The 17,605-nt window shown below is 44.5% G+C and overlaps 1 protein-coding gene across 1 annotated transcript in view; it reads right to left on the minus strand.

The window, feature by feature from the left end:
• The window catches only part of LMBR1L (limb development membrane protein 1 like), a 90,240-nt gene extending 75,429 nt beyond the window's left edge, over window positions 1-14,811 (minus strand). Inside the window, exon 1 of the mRNA XM_077483339.1 lies at window positions 14,590-14,811. Within this exon, the coding sequence (XP_077339465.1) occupies window positions 14,590-14,655 (66 nt within the window). The 5' untranslated portion in view covers window positions 14,656-14,811. The remainder of the gene's footprint in view (window positions 1-14,589) is intronic.
• Window positions 14,812-17,605: the final 2,794 nt, after the last annotated feature.

The following is a 17,605-nucleotide window of genomic DNA, read 5'->3' on the forward strand; positions in this document are numbered from 1 at the left end:
TTACTCCCACTGATACCAGGACAAAATTTCTACTCACAATGGCCACAGTCCAGGCCCCTTTTTTTTCCTGAAAGACAGTAAACTGGCCTCCTTTTGTTTTATAAAGTTTGGAAACCCTTGGTGAACTGTTTACAGTACATCTATTACAGGTACTTCTATAGCGCAGACAATTTACGCAGCACTTTACATATGTATTCACATTAGTCTCTGCCCTCATGGAGCTTACAATCTAAGGGCCCTAACTCACATTCATAGAATCACATACTAGGGCCAATTTAGACAGGAGCCAATTAACCTACCAACAGGTCTTTGGAGTGTGGGAGAAAACCAGAGTACCCAGAGGAAAACCCACAAAAGGCACAGGAAGAACATGCAAAGTCCAGGCAGGTAGTGTCATGGTTGGGATTCAAACCAATAACACCCAATACTGCTAAGCAAAGTGCTAACCACTGTACTGCTCAGGAAGCAGCACTCCACTATAGAGCTGCACGATTCTGGCCAAAATTAGAATCACACATTTTTTTTGCCTAGAATAAAGATCAGGATTCTTGTGGCATAACATCTTTCACATTAAATTAAAAAATAAGCACATAAAGTGGGGGTTATTTACTAAAGGAAAATCCACTGTGCACTGAAAGTAAAGTCGCTGTAGATCCGAGGGGGACATGCAAGGAAAATAAACAGCATTTTAGCTTGCACATGATTGGATGATAAAATCAGCAGAGCTTCCCCTAATTTCAGATCTACCCCTTAGATTTAGAGCGACTGCACTTCCAAGGGCACTTGCAGTGCAAAATGGATTTGCCTTTCATAAATAAGCCCCAGTGTGACAAAATAATGCAACCACCATTTTATTCTCTAGTGTTATGCTAAAGAAAAAAAAACAAAAAAAAACAAACAAACACACACACGTTTGGGGGTTCCAAGTAATTTTCTAGCAAAAAAAATTAATAATGATTTTAACTTGAAACCAACAGGTGTCAGAAAAAGGTGGTTAAACATCCCTCGTTTATAGACCGAAGTTAAATCCTTTGATCTAAAAGAACAAAATGTTACAATGTCTATAGTTAGCTCGGGGCTGATTAAATATTGCTTGGCAGACTGTCTGGTTTTGTTTTGTTTCCTTAAAAGCTGTCGGCTTGAGCAGAAAATTCTATGCATATAAAGAAATGGGAAAATGCTTTAAAGATCTCGAGGGGAAAAAAATAAATAAAAAAATTACGCTCTCGATTAACGATTAATAAGTCACTTTTTACTGTTCAATCACAAAAATAGATTAAAAAAAAGACACACACACATACACCGCAACCACCTTGAGCTAGAGAGAATCAAGGTTGTACACAACCCAATTATGTTCTTGGAAGAACTCAATTAATAGAGCCCCCGACCATGAAGCATCATCTGAAAATCCTAACGCACAAGCCACTCAAGGATTAGATTTATAGCTGCGATGCTCAATTAGAGGATTAAAGTTCATGTATCAAATGGCTCGGCTCTAAAAAAGGTAAAAACCATTATTCAGCCCAGGGGGTTAGATCTTACGTAACACTTTCCATGCTTATATATAGAACACAATCACACGACTCAAGTCTGTTCACAATACAGACCCTATATGTAACCCTCAGTCTAGATTTCAGCTACTGTGCTGGAAGTGATACAAGTGCTGAAGCAATACAAATTGGATGATTTTAAAGTGGAACCAAACCCACAGAAATACTCCCTTTCACCTATTAGTGATGCGGCAGTTACACCCCTTGCCAGTCACTGTCAACAGCCTCTCGATTGGCCGGTGGTGAATGACATCATCCTGTGCATATGCACTGTAATTAGTAATTCGGGCACAGCTGAATGCTGCTGGGAATGCCTGCTGAGCTGTGCATGTGCGGCTCAGTGTGTGCTCAATAGAAGACTGCGAGCAGGTAGATAAGTGTTTGCTATTGCAGAAGACATACCAGGTCTCTTGCAATGACGAGCTGCACACTCAGTTTTTGTAATAGTTAAAAGTATAACTAAAAAGGCAAAACCTATCAGTTTGTATTGCTGTCTGTGCCCCCGTTAGGGAGATTCACTCTATTTGTCCCGTTTACCATTATCATTGAAAGTAAAAGAAAGTCCTAAATTTTGGGTTGTCCTCAAAAAAGTAGTAGAGGAGAAATCTTCCAATGAGGACACTAGTTTTGTTGACCTGGAGTGCCCTGGAGGGAGGATAGGGTTTAACACTCTCCCCATAATTTTGCCTATAGGAAGAGGTTTTGCCTATAGTTCTACTTTAAGAATGTTAATTGGATTTTCTATTTATTAGTGACAAACAAAGCAACATTTGTTTTCAACCACAGTGATAAGAAAAATCTGATGGAGAAGAAAAAAAAAAAAAAAAGCTGGCCACAGACTGTGCAAATTCCTTTCCTGTAACCACGGGTTGCAGGAAAGAAATTTGCACAATTCCACCATCAACACCGACAGGGCTGACAGGGGAATCAGCAATTGTCTTCTCTGTTGGGAGAAGACGGCGATTATCGCTGATGGCTAAAGCAGTCGCTAGTGATAATCACAAGAGAATCCAGCAGGCTGGTTGTACCCAAGTCGATCGATCAACTTGGTACATTCCACCTGCCCATCAGAGTCTCAGCCACAGTTCCTGCTGAACCGGCCGAGATTCGACCCGTGTATGGCCGATCTAACAGTGCATGCGGTTTCGTTTGGGGAAAGTCCATTTAAACTATAACCGAACGTTATAAGCATATGGTCTTTTCAACCAACATTCATCAAATGCACTAGAAGTTTTATATGAACATTCTCTTGAATTTGTACATATGCTCGATTGAAAGCCAGTCTACTAGCTTTATTGAGAATTTGATAGTGGGAAACAAAATAAATGGTCAAACAAAAATAACCCAACCTACCAAATTCCCCTCCTCTCTAATATTTCACCCTGAGTCATATGGTCCCGCAGTACAATGTGATTTGGCATGGGAGAAAATGTGTTGCGTTTGCCGATACGTGTAGGTGCCATTGAAAAAATGATTGGCACTGCGAGTCTGCTAAAGGGCAGTGCCTTTTGCCTGTGGGATAGGAATGCATAAGGTTTTGCATGTGTTTCTGACTGGCACAAGTGGGAACCTAGCCCAAAGTCTGTTGGACCGGCTGCCATACACACGGGCCGAATGTCGGGCGATTTCTTTTAAACTGGCCGATGCCGGCTGACATTTGTCCCGTGTATACTAGGCTTTAGGCTGATCTCAGATGGAGAGTTCTGCCACTAGAAATTAATCACCTGGGGCAGGGTTGCCAAGGAGGTTGCCCGTCTCTCCCTATGGAATAGCTCCTGCTGTAGGCAGAGGTTTCTGGATTGAACGCTGCTGAATCTTGAGCGTTAGCAATGGAAGGGACAAACAGGCCAACTCATAGCAATACTGCTGACAAATCACCAGCAGCAGGATCTCAAGCAGCAGAGTCACCCACCTGACAAACAGAATAGCTACCAGATTGTTAGCTGAAGCTCAAATCCAGACAGATTCATTAACAAACTGTAGTGACTAAGTACATTATTTGCCTTCTGACCCTTGGACAGAAATATTCCCACTGTGAGGGGGATTGGCTAGAACGATGGAGCATATAACTCTGCAGCAGAAGTGCTGACAATAAAAAAAGCACAGTGAGCAGAGGGATGACTCATCAGCATGCTGCTGCTCCTTCATTGTCCAGTAGCAAGATCATAGCCATTTAGGATTGAAGTGGGCTACAGCGGAACTGGACATCAAGGATCTCGCTGTGCTGTCAGGCAGCCGCAAGTCACTAAACTACCTGCACAAGATTAAAAGTAATTCCCATTTGCTTCTACAGTATTTTAGCTTTGAGCTCAGCAATAAAGTCAATCTAAAGCCATATTATTTAATATTAGAACCCTGCCAGTTCTTTTATTGTGGTCTCCATCCCAATTTAGGAAGATTCACTTTTTTGGTCCTGGTGACTTACAGTAGGTACAGGTGAATCAAAAAGTGTTTGAGAAGCCTCAAATGGAAGCAGCCATTCTGTTGCAAAGTTCAGTACCAGTTCTGCAATACTTACCATCACTTGCAATGAAAGCAAATAAATTAGCCTTCGCTGCACCCCAAACTATCACTTGGAAAATGAGGCCCAGAATGGTAGCTTTCCACACACCGAGATATTGTTTTGTGACAGATTCCATTTAAGGCTGGATTCACACCTATGCATTTTTAGTGCTTTTTGCATTTTGAAGATTTGCACTACAGTCCATTTAACATGGTTTCCTATGAAACACATTCTGTAGTGCAAATTGCACTAAAAATGCATAGGTGTGAATCCGGCCTAAAAAGTGTTAGGACTAATAGTATTGCGGTACTGAAACAATTCATACCCGTTATGAGGCTACACCTTGATTTCCTGCTGTGCATGCCATACACAAGCCTATACATGTCCACATACCATTGGGGAAAAAAATGGATACACAAACAGCACACACTGACCTGTAATAAACCCACTAAACAGGAACACTATTCGGAAAGACACACCCATACTTGTCTTTTTCAACAAAGCTCAGATCTCCAGATTGTACAATCTCACCGCTCCCAACCAGAGTCTACAAATTAAAGTGATTCTAAAGGCTCAAAGGTTTTTTACCTTCATATATTCTGTGCACAAAGGTAAAAAACTTGTGCGCGGCAGCTTCCCCAGCCCCCCTAATACTTACCTGAGCCCCATCTCAATCTAGTGATGTGCACAAGAGCCTCGGCTCTCTGGGGACTCTCCCTCACTGGCTGACACAGCCCAATGGCACAGCCAGTGAGAGAGCGCCAATCAGCGCCTCTCTGAATGGACACACAGAGCCGCAGCTTGGGAATCTGCTTCGGTGCCCCCCATTGCAAGTGGCTTGATCTTCAAAAGTTACATCAGTGAGCTCATTGGAGAGAAGGTACACACACCCTTTACACAGCACAGGAGAACAGAGCTGAGGCTGTCAATCTGCTTGAGATCCCTCCCGTCAACATTTTATCTCTTGGTGTCAGGAAAACTTGTCAGAAGCAACTCATGCTTTTAGAGGAATGAAGCAGCAGACAAATGACGCTTAGAGCTCTTAATAGAGGGATATGCTTTGTTCATATTTCACGTCCGAGGTTTACAACCACTTTAAGGCTTAGTTCACACTGGCATTAACAGCAGACGTTTGACATGCACTAAAAAACGCCCCTCAAACGCCTATGCACAAGATATATAGACAGCACATTGTGCTGTTCACATTAAGCGTTAGCATCTCTTCAAAATTGAAGCCTCATGTTCGAGTCAGGAGGCAATATATGGAGAGTGATTCTGGACAGCCACGCTCGAAAAAAGCTTTTTTTCTTTTTTTTTTTTTAAAATAAGACTTCTCACTCACTCAGTCCCGGGACTCACTAACACCACTTACTAACACCACAAAAACGGACTACTCTCCTCCGTTTCAGCTGAATAATCCATCGCTAATGCATGCAGGAAGAAGTCTATTTAGCTGAGGTTTAAAGTGTGTATATATAGGTTACGTACATTTCTCAAAGCCTGGGAACCCCAGCTATGATATACCTTACCTACCTATAGGCATTCATAGAATGGTTGTACCCGAGCTGGACTATGAGATGTCCAGTGTTTCTCAACACTAGTCCTCAAGGCGCCCCAACGGGTCATTTTTTCAGGATTTCACACGAGATGACAAAAAAAAAAAAAAAAAAAAAAAAAAAGAGCAAAGCAAGAACAATTTCATTAAAAATAGATTATAGGACCATTAACCAATTCCCAACCGTAGGAGGTCATATGATGTCCTGAACATGGTTATACAGGGATGATGCCTGATGATCATCCCAGTTCCTAAATTTATTCGGAGATTCCCTCTCTTGTAAAAGCCATTCTAGTGGCTGATTAGCCGATGGATTGCTTTTATAGGCAACAGGAGGGACCCCGCTGGGCTCTCCCATAGACTTGGCCATGGACCAGATGGTCTCCAGCCATCTCTATGATACTGGGAGGCCAGAAGCGACAACATGACATCGCTTCTGGCTCTGGCAGATGAACACTGACATTATACCCCCCCCCCTGGAAAGCAGAGATCAAAGTTTTGGAGGTTTTTTTTCTATGCTTTTCAGAGTATAGGAGATATCCAGGGTCTTATTGAACCCAGAGGTCTCAATAAAGAGGACCTGTCATGTCTTATTCCTATTACAAGGGAGGTTTACATTTATTGTAATAGGAATAAAAGTGGAAAAAAAGGGGAAGTGTAAAGATAAAAAACACTTTAAGCACCTCAGCCCCCCCGTGCTTGCACACAGAAGAAAACACGTGCCTAGGTTCCATACGCATGTGTAAACGGGAGTTCCCACCACGAACGTTATAGCAAGAGCAATAATTATAGAGCTAAACCTCCCAACACTAAACTGATAAAAATTTCAATATTTAAAAAATTTTTACATGTTAAGTACCGTAGTATGGTGCCATTCCGTGCACAAATTTTAAAAGTGTGATGCGAGGTATCTATTTACACAGTGTAATATCCTTTATATCTTACCTAAAAATAGATAAATTGGGTGATAGTGTTATTTTGCATTAAAATTTAGTAAGATTTATCCCCAAAAAAATTGCTGCGCCAATACTGTGTGACATAAAATATTGCAAGGATTGCCATTTTATTCTCTAGGGTCTCTGCTATATAAAAAAAAAAAAAAAAAAAAAAAAAAAAAGCCAGAACTGGCCTGGTAGGGAAGTCGTTAAAAGGATAAGTTCACCTTTCAAAAAAAAAAAAAAAAAAAAGTGGTGTACAAAATGTGCAGTGTTTTTTTTTTTTTTTAAAGAAACCTGCAATCAGTAACTGAAACGCACAGTAGTCAGACTCATCAAAAAAAAAAAAAAAAAAAAAAATTATATATATATATATATATATATATATATATACAACCCGAAAAGAGTTCTGAAATATAAGCCAGTGTCAAAAACAGCAGCATCCTTCCATTCTTAGCACAGGTTAAGTCAGTAACCTTTCTTTCCCTTGGCTTGAGAAGTGCCAGTAATGTTTGCCTAAGCCCGATTACGTACATAGGAGTTTCTAGCTGTCAAACGAACTTCCCACACATGCTGGTATAATGGCGTGGCATATTCTCAACGCAGGATGTTGATAAAAACTACATCAGCTAGTGACAGGAAACTAAAAAGTGACGGCCAGGGCACACAACCACCCTTGAGAAACACATAAGAACATTACAAATCAGTTGTGCAAGTACATGCATGTCAAAATAAGGTCTAGTTGACAACTATAAAGCTAAATTATTAGGGTTGCATTATAATGGAACAATATTTATGGACTTGTTACATTTAGAATGAAAGCCCAAGTGAATTTTTGGTTTAAAATCTCATATACAATCCAGGTACAAAAATATGATCCAGGTACATTAAAACCAAAAAGTGTGCAAAATCTTACAGTTAATTTTGCTTAGAAAGCAGCCACAGCCAAAGTGGAAAAGCCTGTACCTTGCCAAACCCCTTCCTCACTGTGGGGGAAATCAGTGGCCTCCCTGCCAAGGTCCAACATATTTCCTGCCGAGTTAGAGTTCTCCAATCTGCATGCGTTTTCGGCACCACTATGAGCCCCCTTTTCTCTTATGGGTAAAATGCCAGTAACACCATTTTTGCGTATGTTTTGGTCGCCAAAATTTCCATGCAACTCTATTGCAAATCTGTCAGTCTATCGGCTTGCTCATACATTCTGACAGGAAGACTTAATGGACTATGACAGTGCCATGGTAGTTCATTGAAAAACTACAAAACTGACAGCCGCAAAGGCTGCCGGACCTTGTCGCTTTCCATTCACAGGACCCTGTGACACGCCCGGCAAAGTCCCAAAATGGTCACGTCTTTTATTGTTCAAAAAATATATCAGTACAGCGCAAATACAAAATAATACAGAGGTCCACTTGTTGAGGTGAGAGTTCAACTTGCTCAATGGTGAAGGGATCACATCGTCACTTGATTTATTGATTGAAGATATATTACACAAGTGGACTCTTTCTGAATATCTCTTTCACTATATGGACTTCTTATTCATATTTTTTTTCACTTTATGATATTTTCTGTATTATTTTGTATTTGCGCTGTACTGATATATTTTTTGAATTTTGAAATGTGGGATTTGGTAATTTGACCTACAGTATTCTAGCTGCACTTTTATATTTCTTTTCACTGTATTTGTTGTGTTTTTTAGCGCTGGTTGATTTTTCATTTTATTTTTCTTACACGTCTTTTATTGTGGCAGTAGATATGGGGAGAAGATCCCTGGTCTACTGTCACAGTAGGGATTGGTGGGTAAGGGTGCAATCATAACATGTTACACCCCGAATATGGATGCAATGAAAGGTGAATTTATCCTTTAAAAAGTGATGAACTAGGAAATTCTATGTTCCAGCTCTCTGGACACCATATCTGATACACTTGAGAGCCAAATCCATAGGATTTTCTTGGTGAATTTTTTTTTTTTTTTTTTTACAAGGTAGGTGACCAAGTCTTTCCTTGTGAATGCAGAAGGCGATAACATGCATAGAACCAATCTGTATATACATATTACATTAGCCAATTACCCTATAAGCACGAGTTTGGGGAGACAGGCAGAGTACCTGGAGGAAACCCACAAGCACAGAGAACATGCCTGAACTAGACCAGATATCTCCCCTTGGTACAAACTAGGAACTTATAAGTGAAATAATGGCATCCCTGCTGGCTTCAGGCAGCATCTCACTGATGACCCTACAGCCCCCTTCCCCATAATAAATAGCGCGGAAATCATCAAAATAGATCTCCATCAGAGGGCGGTCAGTGGCTCATAACCCTCAACATTCCCTGATTGATCATATGCTCTGAGCATAAAGATGGGACCAGAGCACTATGACCGAGACGTTTTCATTCATCAAGTGTAGAGCTACAGAAGTCAATATTCATGGAAAGCATGTCATCATTATTCATGGAAATGGATATGCACCAGAATGTTCATCACGTGTTCACAAAGCATCTCCAGATACCATCAGAAGAATGGAAGTGGTCAATAGAGGTCCTCCAGTGCAAACCTCGGGGGGAGGGGGGGGGGGTGGGGAACCATCACCATCCTCCTGCCCATCCTTGAAAAGGCAGCTACTTCCAATTACACGCTGTTCCGTTATTTTAACAGTCAGCGTGGAGTCTGTTATAAAGATTTTTTTCCTTCAACCCAATGAAGGCTGAGCAAAAAAATAATAATAATAATAATAATCTATACATCTATGGCCAATTTAAGTTTGGACAGTGGTGATAGTTATCATGTTTCATGGTGGGCTCTATCTGCAACCTATGGAAATCACAGACGAGGGTCAAAAATAAAATAAAATGTTGAAGTACTTATCAGGGACTACAAGCTCATAGGGCGATTGTTCACAGACTAGATCTACATAAGCGGGATATCAATGATATATGCTAACCATCAAAGCCTTAAAATAAAAAAAAATAAAAAAACAACACATTCTCCAATTACACCAATTAGGAGAGGTAAAAATATATATAAAATGTTTATTTACTTGATCATTCCAGTAATTTATGTACAAACAGCCTTATAAATCTAAAATACAGCCATCATACAAATCATCATTTCACCAATATACGGGCACCATTAGGCTCCATGCACATTGAAGCTCATAAACAGCCGTTTTTGGCAGTCAGAGCGTTTTGTTTTGTTTTGTTTTTTAACAGCCCATGAACTCCCCACTATGTTATCCTATGTGCACACATGGACTTTTTCGGACATTTATCAGCAGTGGAGTTTATGGGCTGTTTTATGAACGCAAAAAAAAAAAAAAAAAAATTGCGTTCAGGAGTCTTTTTACTGAAAACATGGCTCACCAGCATTTAAAGTTTTTGATCCACTGAAAAAAAAAAAAAAAGACAAACATTAAAAAACGCTAAAAATGATAGAAGACTCACTGCAAAGCTACTGCCGTTTTTATAACATTATTTTAACATCCAGTGTGCATGGAGCCCAATACTGGCCACAGAGAATTTCAGAGATGTCAGCTTTCAAGCATGCCCTACTACATTTAACCACTTCAGCCCAGGAAGAATCTACCTGACCAGAGCACTTTATAAACTGCGCTGAACTGACAATTGCGCGGTCGTGCGATGTTGTACACAAACAAAATTGATGTCCCCCCCCCCCCTAAATAAAGCTTTCTTTTGGTGGTATACGATCACCTCTGCGGTTTTTATTTTTTGCGCTATAAACAAAATGCCTTTTTTGTTTTCAAAATTGTCGCTCCATTTTTTTGCTAAAATAAATATCCCCCAAAAATATATATATTAAAGAAAACTTTCTTTTTTTTTTCTCAGTTTAGGCCGATATGTATTCTACATATTTTTGGTAAAACAAAAAAAAAAATTTTTAAAAAAACGTAATAAGCATATAATGATTGGTTTGCGTAAAAGTTTTACAGTCTACAACAGCCTCTCTCAACCTTTTCAACACAAAGGAACCCTTGAAATAGTTCTTTGGTCTCAGGGAACCCGCTAAAAATTAGAAATCTACAACTCATGATACAATAGTGTGATGGTCAGTGGGAAGAATGGTCCTTACACTTGTGGTCATTGGGAAGAATTACCTCCTTACAGATAGATAAAAAGATCAATGGTGTGAGTAGGAACTTATCCGAGAGGCAGAAACTTCCCAATGCTGAAGGAACCCCTAGTAACCTCTGGAGGAACCCTAAGGTTCCACGGAACCCTGGTTGAGAATCACTGGTCTACAAAATAGGGGATAGATTTATAGCATTTTTATTATTATTTTTTTTACTAGTAATGGTGGCAATCTGCGATTTTTATCGTGACTGACATAGTGGACACATCGGACAATTTTGTGATGTTTGGGACCATTGGCATTAATACAGCGATCAGTGCTATAAAATTGCATTGATTACTGTAAAAATGTCACACTGGCAGTGAAGGTGTTAACACTAGGGGGCGATTGAGGGGTTAACTGGAAGGTGAGTCTGGGAGGTGAGTCTAACTGAAGGGGGAGGGGACTGAATGGAGGAAGGGACGGATCGTGGGTTCTAGCCAATAGGAACACACGATCTGTAACTCCTGTCAGAACAGGGAAGTGTGTGTTTACACACACTCATCCCTGTTCTGTGTCTCCTGTGGTTATCGATACCATCAGCCACGAGCACCGGCACCCCCGCTGTGCAGTGGGCGCGCATCCGACCCCTCGAGCTGACGTATAGCTACGACAGCTCACGTGTGGGAGCCAACCTGTCGCAGTATAACTGCAGTGGTTGGTCAAAAAGCAGTTAAAGTAGAACTAAAAGGCAAAACTTTTTTTCTCATTTTGGATAAATAGAGGCAGGGTTAGAATCCCAGTCAGTTTATTTTTTTGCCATCTGTGTCCCATTGGGTACCCCAGGTCACCAGAACTAGTGTCCTCTTTGGAAGAATTCCTCTGTGTTGCTGGGACACCTGAAAATTTAGGATTTTTTTTCACTTTCAAGAATAATAGTAAACAGGACAGAGAGGGTGAATCTCCCTAAAGGGTGCAAAATCAGCCAGGCGTTCTAATCCCTCTAAAACAAAAAAATAAATAAAAAAAAGTTGTGCTTTTAGTTATACTTTAAAGCGAATTTCCACACAAAAAATGGAAATTCCCCTTTTCCTCACCTCCGGTGTCACGTTTGGCACCTTTCAGGTGGGAGGAGGGAGCAGATACCTATCTAATACAGGTATCCTGCTCCCACTACCGGGCATAGATACCCGAGCCACCCGCGAGTATCTACGCCACTTCCCGCCCCCCCTCCGCTGTCTTCTGAGAGACACATGGGTCCCAGGAGACAGCAGGGACCAGTGGGAACGCGCAGAGCAAGTCGAGCATGTACAGTAGGGAACCAGGAAGTGAAGCCACAAGGCTTCACTTCCAGATTCTCTTAACAAAGATTGCAGTGGCGCACCTGAGAGCAGAGAGATAGATCGGCTTCGGGTGAGGACATCGCGGGCACCCTGGACAGGCAAGTGTCCATATTTTAAAAAAGTCAGCAGCTGCAGTATTTGTAGTTACTGACTTAAAGTGGAGTTTTTTTTTGTTTGTTTTTTTAAGGGCTTATTCACACGGGTGGCCAGTGGGTGGTAAAAGCTGAGCAGCAGTTTTACCACTCTGCAATTGCCCCCCTACCTCACAGGTGTCAAACTGGTGGCCCTCCAGCTGTTGCGTAACTAAAAGTCTTATGAGGCATTCATTGCAAGTCTGACAGTTACAAGCACGACTCCCACGGCAGAGGCTTGATGGGACTTGTAGTTCTTCAACAGCTGGAGGGCCGCCTGTTTGACACCCATGCAGCCTACCTAAAGGGCATGCAGCTGCTCAGGGCTGTACACATGCCATGATGCTTTGCTACTACAGCAAAAATTAAATGGCTTGTCGTATTCGGTGGCTGATACTGCCACTGAATACAACCTTTGTAAGCGTATGGGCCAGGTTGTAAGAGCATGCAATGTATGTGGTTGCGGTACAGTGGTTTGCCCTTTTTAGGGTCAAAACAGGTAGTTAGCAGGCGGCATATCCCATCCTCACTCCCTGACAAACACCCTCTGAAAAGTGATCCACCACAGACCTCTGTTCAGAGGGGCAGCACATGAGAGCAAGCCCTTATGGTCTATTTGCACTGACAAGTGTTGATCACTGTATGCAAACATACATTGTAAAATCATTGTTTTTCAGCAGAAGATGTACATACTATTGCAACACAAGAACCAAAACAGTCTATTGATGTGTCTACTACAAATAAAGCTCAGTGAAGTTTAAACACCAAGGTACGTTTGTACCAAAATTGGTTACGGCCCCTTTCACACTTGCGCGACTTTTCCTGCGACTTTGGACATCAGTCGCATTACAAGTTGTACCCCACGATTCCCGATGATAACCATTCATATCTGTGCGACTTCAAGTTGCACAGACTTCAAAGTAGTCCCTGTACTACTTTGATGCCAGTTGAGGTCCATAGAGCTCAAGTTTACACAGGCCTTGCCTGAAATCGTGTCAAAAATCGCACGACTTTCGAGTCGCTGCAGTGCGAAAGGGGCCTAAATCCAGCTCACGGCTGCTGCAACTGTGAGCTTGATGCCAGTTTTACAAGTCAGAGAAGGGTTTCTGATAAAAGCGATCAGATAGTCCTACAGCAGTGATGGTGAACCTTGCCACCCTAGATATTTTCAAACTACATTTCCCATGATGCTCATCTACACTGCATCATCATGGGAAATGTAGTGCCAAAACATCTGGGGTGCCAAAGTTCACCATCACTGCCCTAGAGGCCCCTTTCCCCAGCGGCAGCACATGCAGAGTTTCCTGGGCTCTTCTATTTCACAGCTTCCTGGAGCGAGCAGGAGTTACTTGGGGAACATCCATTCCCACCTGCAAGCGATATGTATTATGTCACTTCCGGGGTCACAGCTATCCTTCTTTGGCTATTCAAACATGATCTGTGCTGGAATTGTTGAACCAGAGGGTAGGGGAGACATTGGGGGTCTAACAGATCCCTAATATCTCCATAAAGAAGATCAGTCATTTTCCCATACGATTACATAGGGCAGCGATGGTGAACCTCGGCATCCCAGATGTTTTGGAACTACATTTCCCATGATGCTTATGCACTCTGCAGTGAAGTTTAGCATCATGGGTAATGTAGTTCCAAAACATCTGGAGTGCCAAGGTTCGCCATCACTGTTATAGGGGCTTCTCAGCCCCCTTTGTGATGACAATAAAGTTTTTTGTTTTTTTATTAAAGTGTATAAAATAATAAAACGTAAAGCACCCCCTCCCCATATAAAAAGTGCAGCATAGAGCAAACATGTGTACAGATGACTGCTGTGAACGTCAGAGAGATCGTAACAATTCTAGAGTTCGTGGGTTACTCTATTGATAATGGCGTTTAAAGTGTCGCCTATGGAGGATTTGGGGGGTGTTTATTGTGATCCCGCAGATGTGTGCAATTTTAAGACCAGACACGTTGTTAGGTATCTATTTACCCAATGCCAAGTTATATATATATATATATATATATATATATATATATATATATATATATATATATATATATATATATATATATATATATATATATATATATATATATATATATATATATATATATATATATATATTTTTTTTTTTTTTTATAAGAAGAATTGGGCACAATATTTTACTTATTTGCACTGATACTCAATATATTTCTTCTTGAAAATGCGTTTGATAAATAACAATGCAAATCATGTGACATCACAAATTGCAACTGCCACTATTTTATTTTCCAGGGTCTCAGCATAGAATAGTTGGGGGGGGGGGGGGGTTAGTCGTCCCACCCCTCCTCCCTATGGAGATCAGAGGAGTGTGGTGCCCCGGATCCCCCTACAATAGTGAAGTATGGGGAGGTCCCGAGTCCTGGTGGAGAGTTTAGTGATCCACAGGTGACACCCCCCAGCCCCCGCGATCACCGCTCCCAATAAAGTCCCAAGCGATCCCCCCACACACCCGCATTCCAGCCCGGCACTCACTATGCATTCCCGGACCCAGTCGTGGAAGAGCTGCTCTCTAAGAGACACATCTTGATCGGCTTCCATTCTCCGGTAGCATGGCGCCCCCCGCAGCTGGTTTCACCCTCAGAGGAGAAGAGCGATGACGACTCCAGTGTTCACCGGTCTGTCTTCACTAGTCACCACCGCCGCCACGACCCGACTGACGAGCTCCGCCGCTATCCGCACACAGCACACCTCCCCGGCCCTGATACCCCGCCCACTCCAATGCTTCGAGCGAGCACGCACACCGGAACCTACGTTGTGATTGGTGAAGAGAGGGGTGACGAGGGCACTAACCGTTGGCTATTGTGTAGGAGGGGGCGGAGCGTATCTGCACCTTATCTGCTGTATTGAGATTAGTCGGTTGTCGTGCCGTTTGAAAGGCTTAGGAGGTAAGATAGGAGATGAGGCACGTCATAGAGAGAAGGACCTGGAAGGCGAGGGACATGGACTGTGCTAGGAAGGAGGACCTAGAAGATGGGGGACATGACCCTGTGTAGGGTCGTTGCCTCATTCCTTTAAAACCGAACACGTATGAATTACACAGGTTCTGTGGCAACCTTAGACCTGTGCTAGGGAGAAGGATCTAGAAGGCGGAGGGGGCCATGACCTGTGCTAGGGAGAAGGACCTGGAAGGCGGAGGGGGCCATGCCCTGTGCTAGGGAGAAGGACCTGGAAGGCGGAGGGGGCCATGCCCTGTGCTAGGGAGAAGGACCTGGGATACGGAGGTGGCATGACCTGTGCTAGGGAGAAGGACCTAAAAGGCAGAGGGGGCATGACCTGTGCTAGGGAGAAGGACCTAAAAGGCAGAGGGGGCATGACCTGTGCTAGGGAGAAGGACCTGGAAGGCGGAGGGGGCCATGCCCTGTGCTAGGGAGAAGGATCTAAAAGGCAGAGGGGGCATGACCTGTGCTAGGGAGAAGGACCTAAAAGGCAGAGGGGGCATGACCTGTGCTAGGGAGAAGGACCTGGAAGGGAGAGGGTGCCATGACCTGTGCTAGGGAGAAGGACCTGGAAGGCAGAAAGGGCATGACCTGTGCTAGGGAGAAGGACCTGGAAGGCAGAAGGGGCATGACCTGTGCTAGGGAGAAGGACCTGGAAGGGAGAGGGTGCCATGACCTGTGCTAGGGAGAAGGACCTGGAAGGCAGAAAGGGCATGACCTGTGCTAGGGAGAAGGACCTGGAAGGCAGAAGGGGCATGACCTGTGCTAGGGAGAAGGACCTGGAAGGTGGAGGGGCCATGACCTGTGCTAGGGAGAAGGACCTGGAAGGCGGAGGGGGCCATGCCCTGTGCTAGGGAGAAGGACCTGGAAGGCAGAGGGGGCATGACGTGCTAGGGAGAAGGACCTGGAAGGCGGAGGGGGCCATGTCCTGTGCTAGGAAGAAGGACCTGGAAGGCGAAGGGGGCATGACCTGTGCTAGGGAGAAGGATCTGGAAGGCGGAAAGGGCATGACCTGTGCTAGGGAGAGGGACCTGGAAGGCGGAGGGGGGCATGACTTGTGCTAGAGAGAAGGACCTGGGATACGGAGGTGGCATGACCTGTGCTAGGGAGAAGGACCTAAAAGGCAGAGGGGGCATGACCTGTGCTAGGGAGAAGGACCTAAAAGGCAGAGGGGGCATGACCTGTGCTAGGGAGAAGGACCTGGAAGGCGGAGGGGGCCATGCCCTGTGCTAGGGAGAAGGACCTGGGATACGGAGGTGGCATGACCTGTGCTAGGGAGAAGGATCTAAAAGGCAGAGGGGGCATGACCTGTGCTAGGGAGAAGGACCTAAAAGGCAGAGGGGGCATGACCTGTGCTAGGGAGAAGGACCTGGAAGGGAGAGGGTGCCATGACCTGTGCTAGGGAGAAGGACCTGGAAGGCAGAAAGGGCATGACCTGTGCTAGGGAGAAGGACCTGGAAGGCAGAAGGGGCATGACCTGTGCTAGGGAGAAGGACCTGGAAGGTGGAGGGGCCATGACCTGTGCTAGGGAGAAGGACCTGGAAGGCGGAGGGGGCCATGCCCTGTGCTAGGGAGAAGGACCTGGAAGGCAGAGGGGGCATGACGTGCTAGGGAGAAGGACCTGGAAGGCGGAGGGGGCATGTCCTGTGCTAGGAAGAAGGACCTGGAAGGCGAAGGGGGCATGACCTGTGCTAGGGAGAAGGATCTGGAAGGCGGAAAGGGCATGACCTGTGCTAGGGAGAGGGACCTGGAAGGCGGAGGGGGGCATGACTTGTGCTAGAGAGAAGGACCTGGGATACGGAGGTGGCATGACCTGTGCTAGGGAGAAGGACCTAAAAGGCAGAGGGGGCATGACCTGTGCTAGGGAGAAGGACCTAAAAGGCAGAGGGGGCATGACCTGTGCTAGGGAGAAGGACCTGGAAGGCGGAGGGGGCCATGCCCTGTGCTAGGGAGAAGGACCTGGGATACGGAGGTGGCATGACCTGTGCTAGTGAGAAGGATCTAAAAGGCAGAGGGGGCATGACCTGTGCTAGGGAGAAGGACCTAAAAGGCAGAGGGGGCATGACCTGTGCTAGGGAGAAGGACCTGGAAGGGAGAGGGTGCCATGACCTGTGCTAGGGAGAAGGACCTGGAAGGCAGAAAGGGCATGACCTGTGCTAGGGAGAAGGACCTGGAAGGCAGAAGGGGCATGACCTGTGCTAGGGAGAAGGACCTGGAAGGCGGAGGGGGCCATGACCTATGCTAGGGAGAAGGACCTGAAAGGTGGGGGGCATGACCTGTGCTAGGGAGAAGGACCTGGAAGGCGGAGGGGGCCATGCCCTGTGCTAGGGAGAAGGACCTGGAAGGCAGAAAGGGCATGACCTGTGCTAGGGAGAAGGACCTGGAAGGCGAAGGGGGCCATGACCTGTGCTAGGGAGAAGGACCTGGAAGGCGGAGGGGGCCATGACCTATGCTAGGGAGAAGGACCTGAAAGGTGGGGGGCATGACCTGTGCTAGGGAGAAGGACCTGGAAGGCGGAGGGGGCCATGCCCTGTGCTAGGGAGAAGGACCTG

Source organism: Lithobates pipiens, unplaced genomic scaffold, assembly GCF_037356315.1.
Source record: "Lithobates pipiens isolate NorthernLeopardFrog02 unplaced genomic scaffold, aLitPip1_a1.2 Scaffold_16, whole genome shotgun sequence".
Lineage (NCBI taxonomy): Eukaryota > Metazoa > Chordata > Amphibia > Anura > Ranidae > Lithobates > Lithobates pipiens.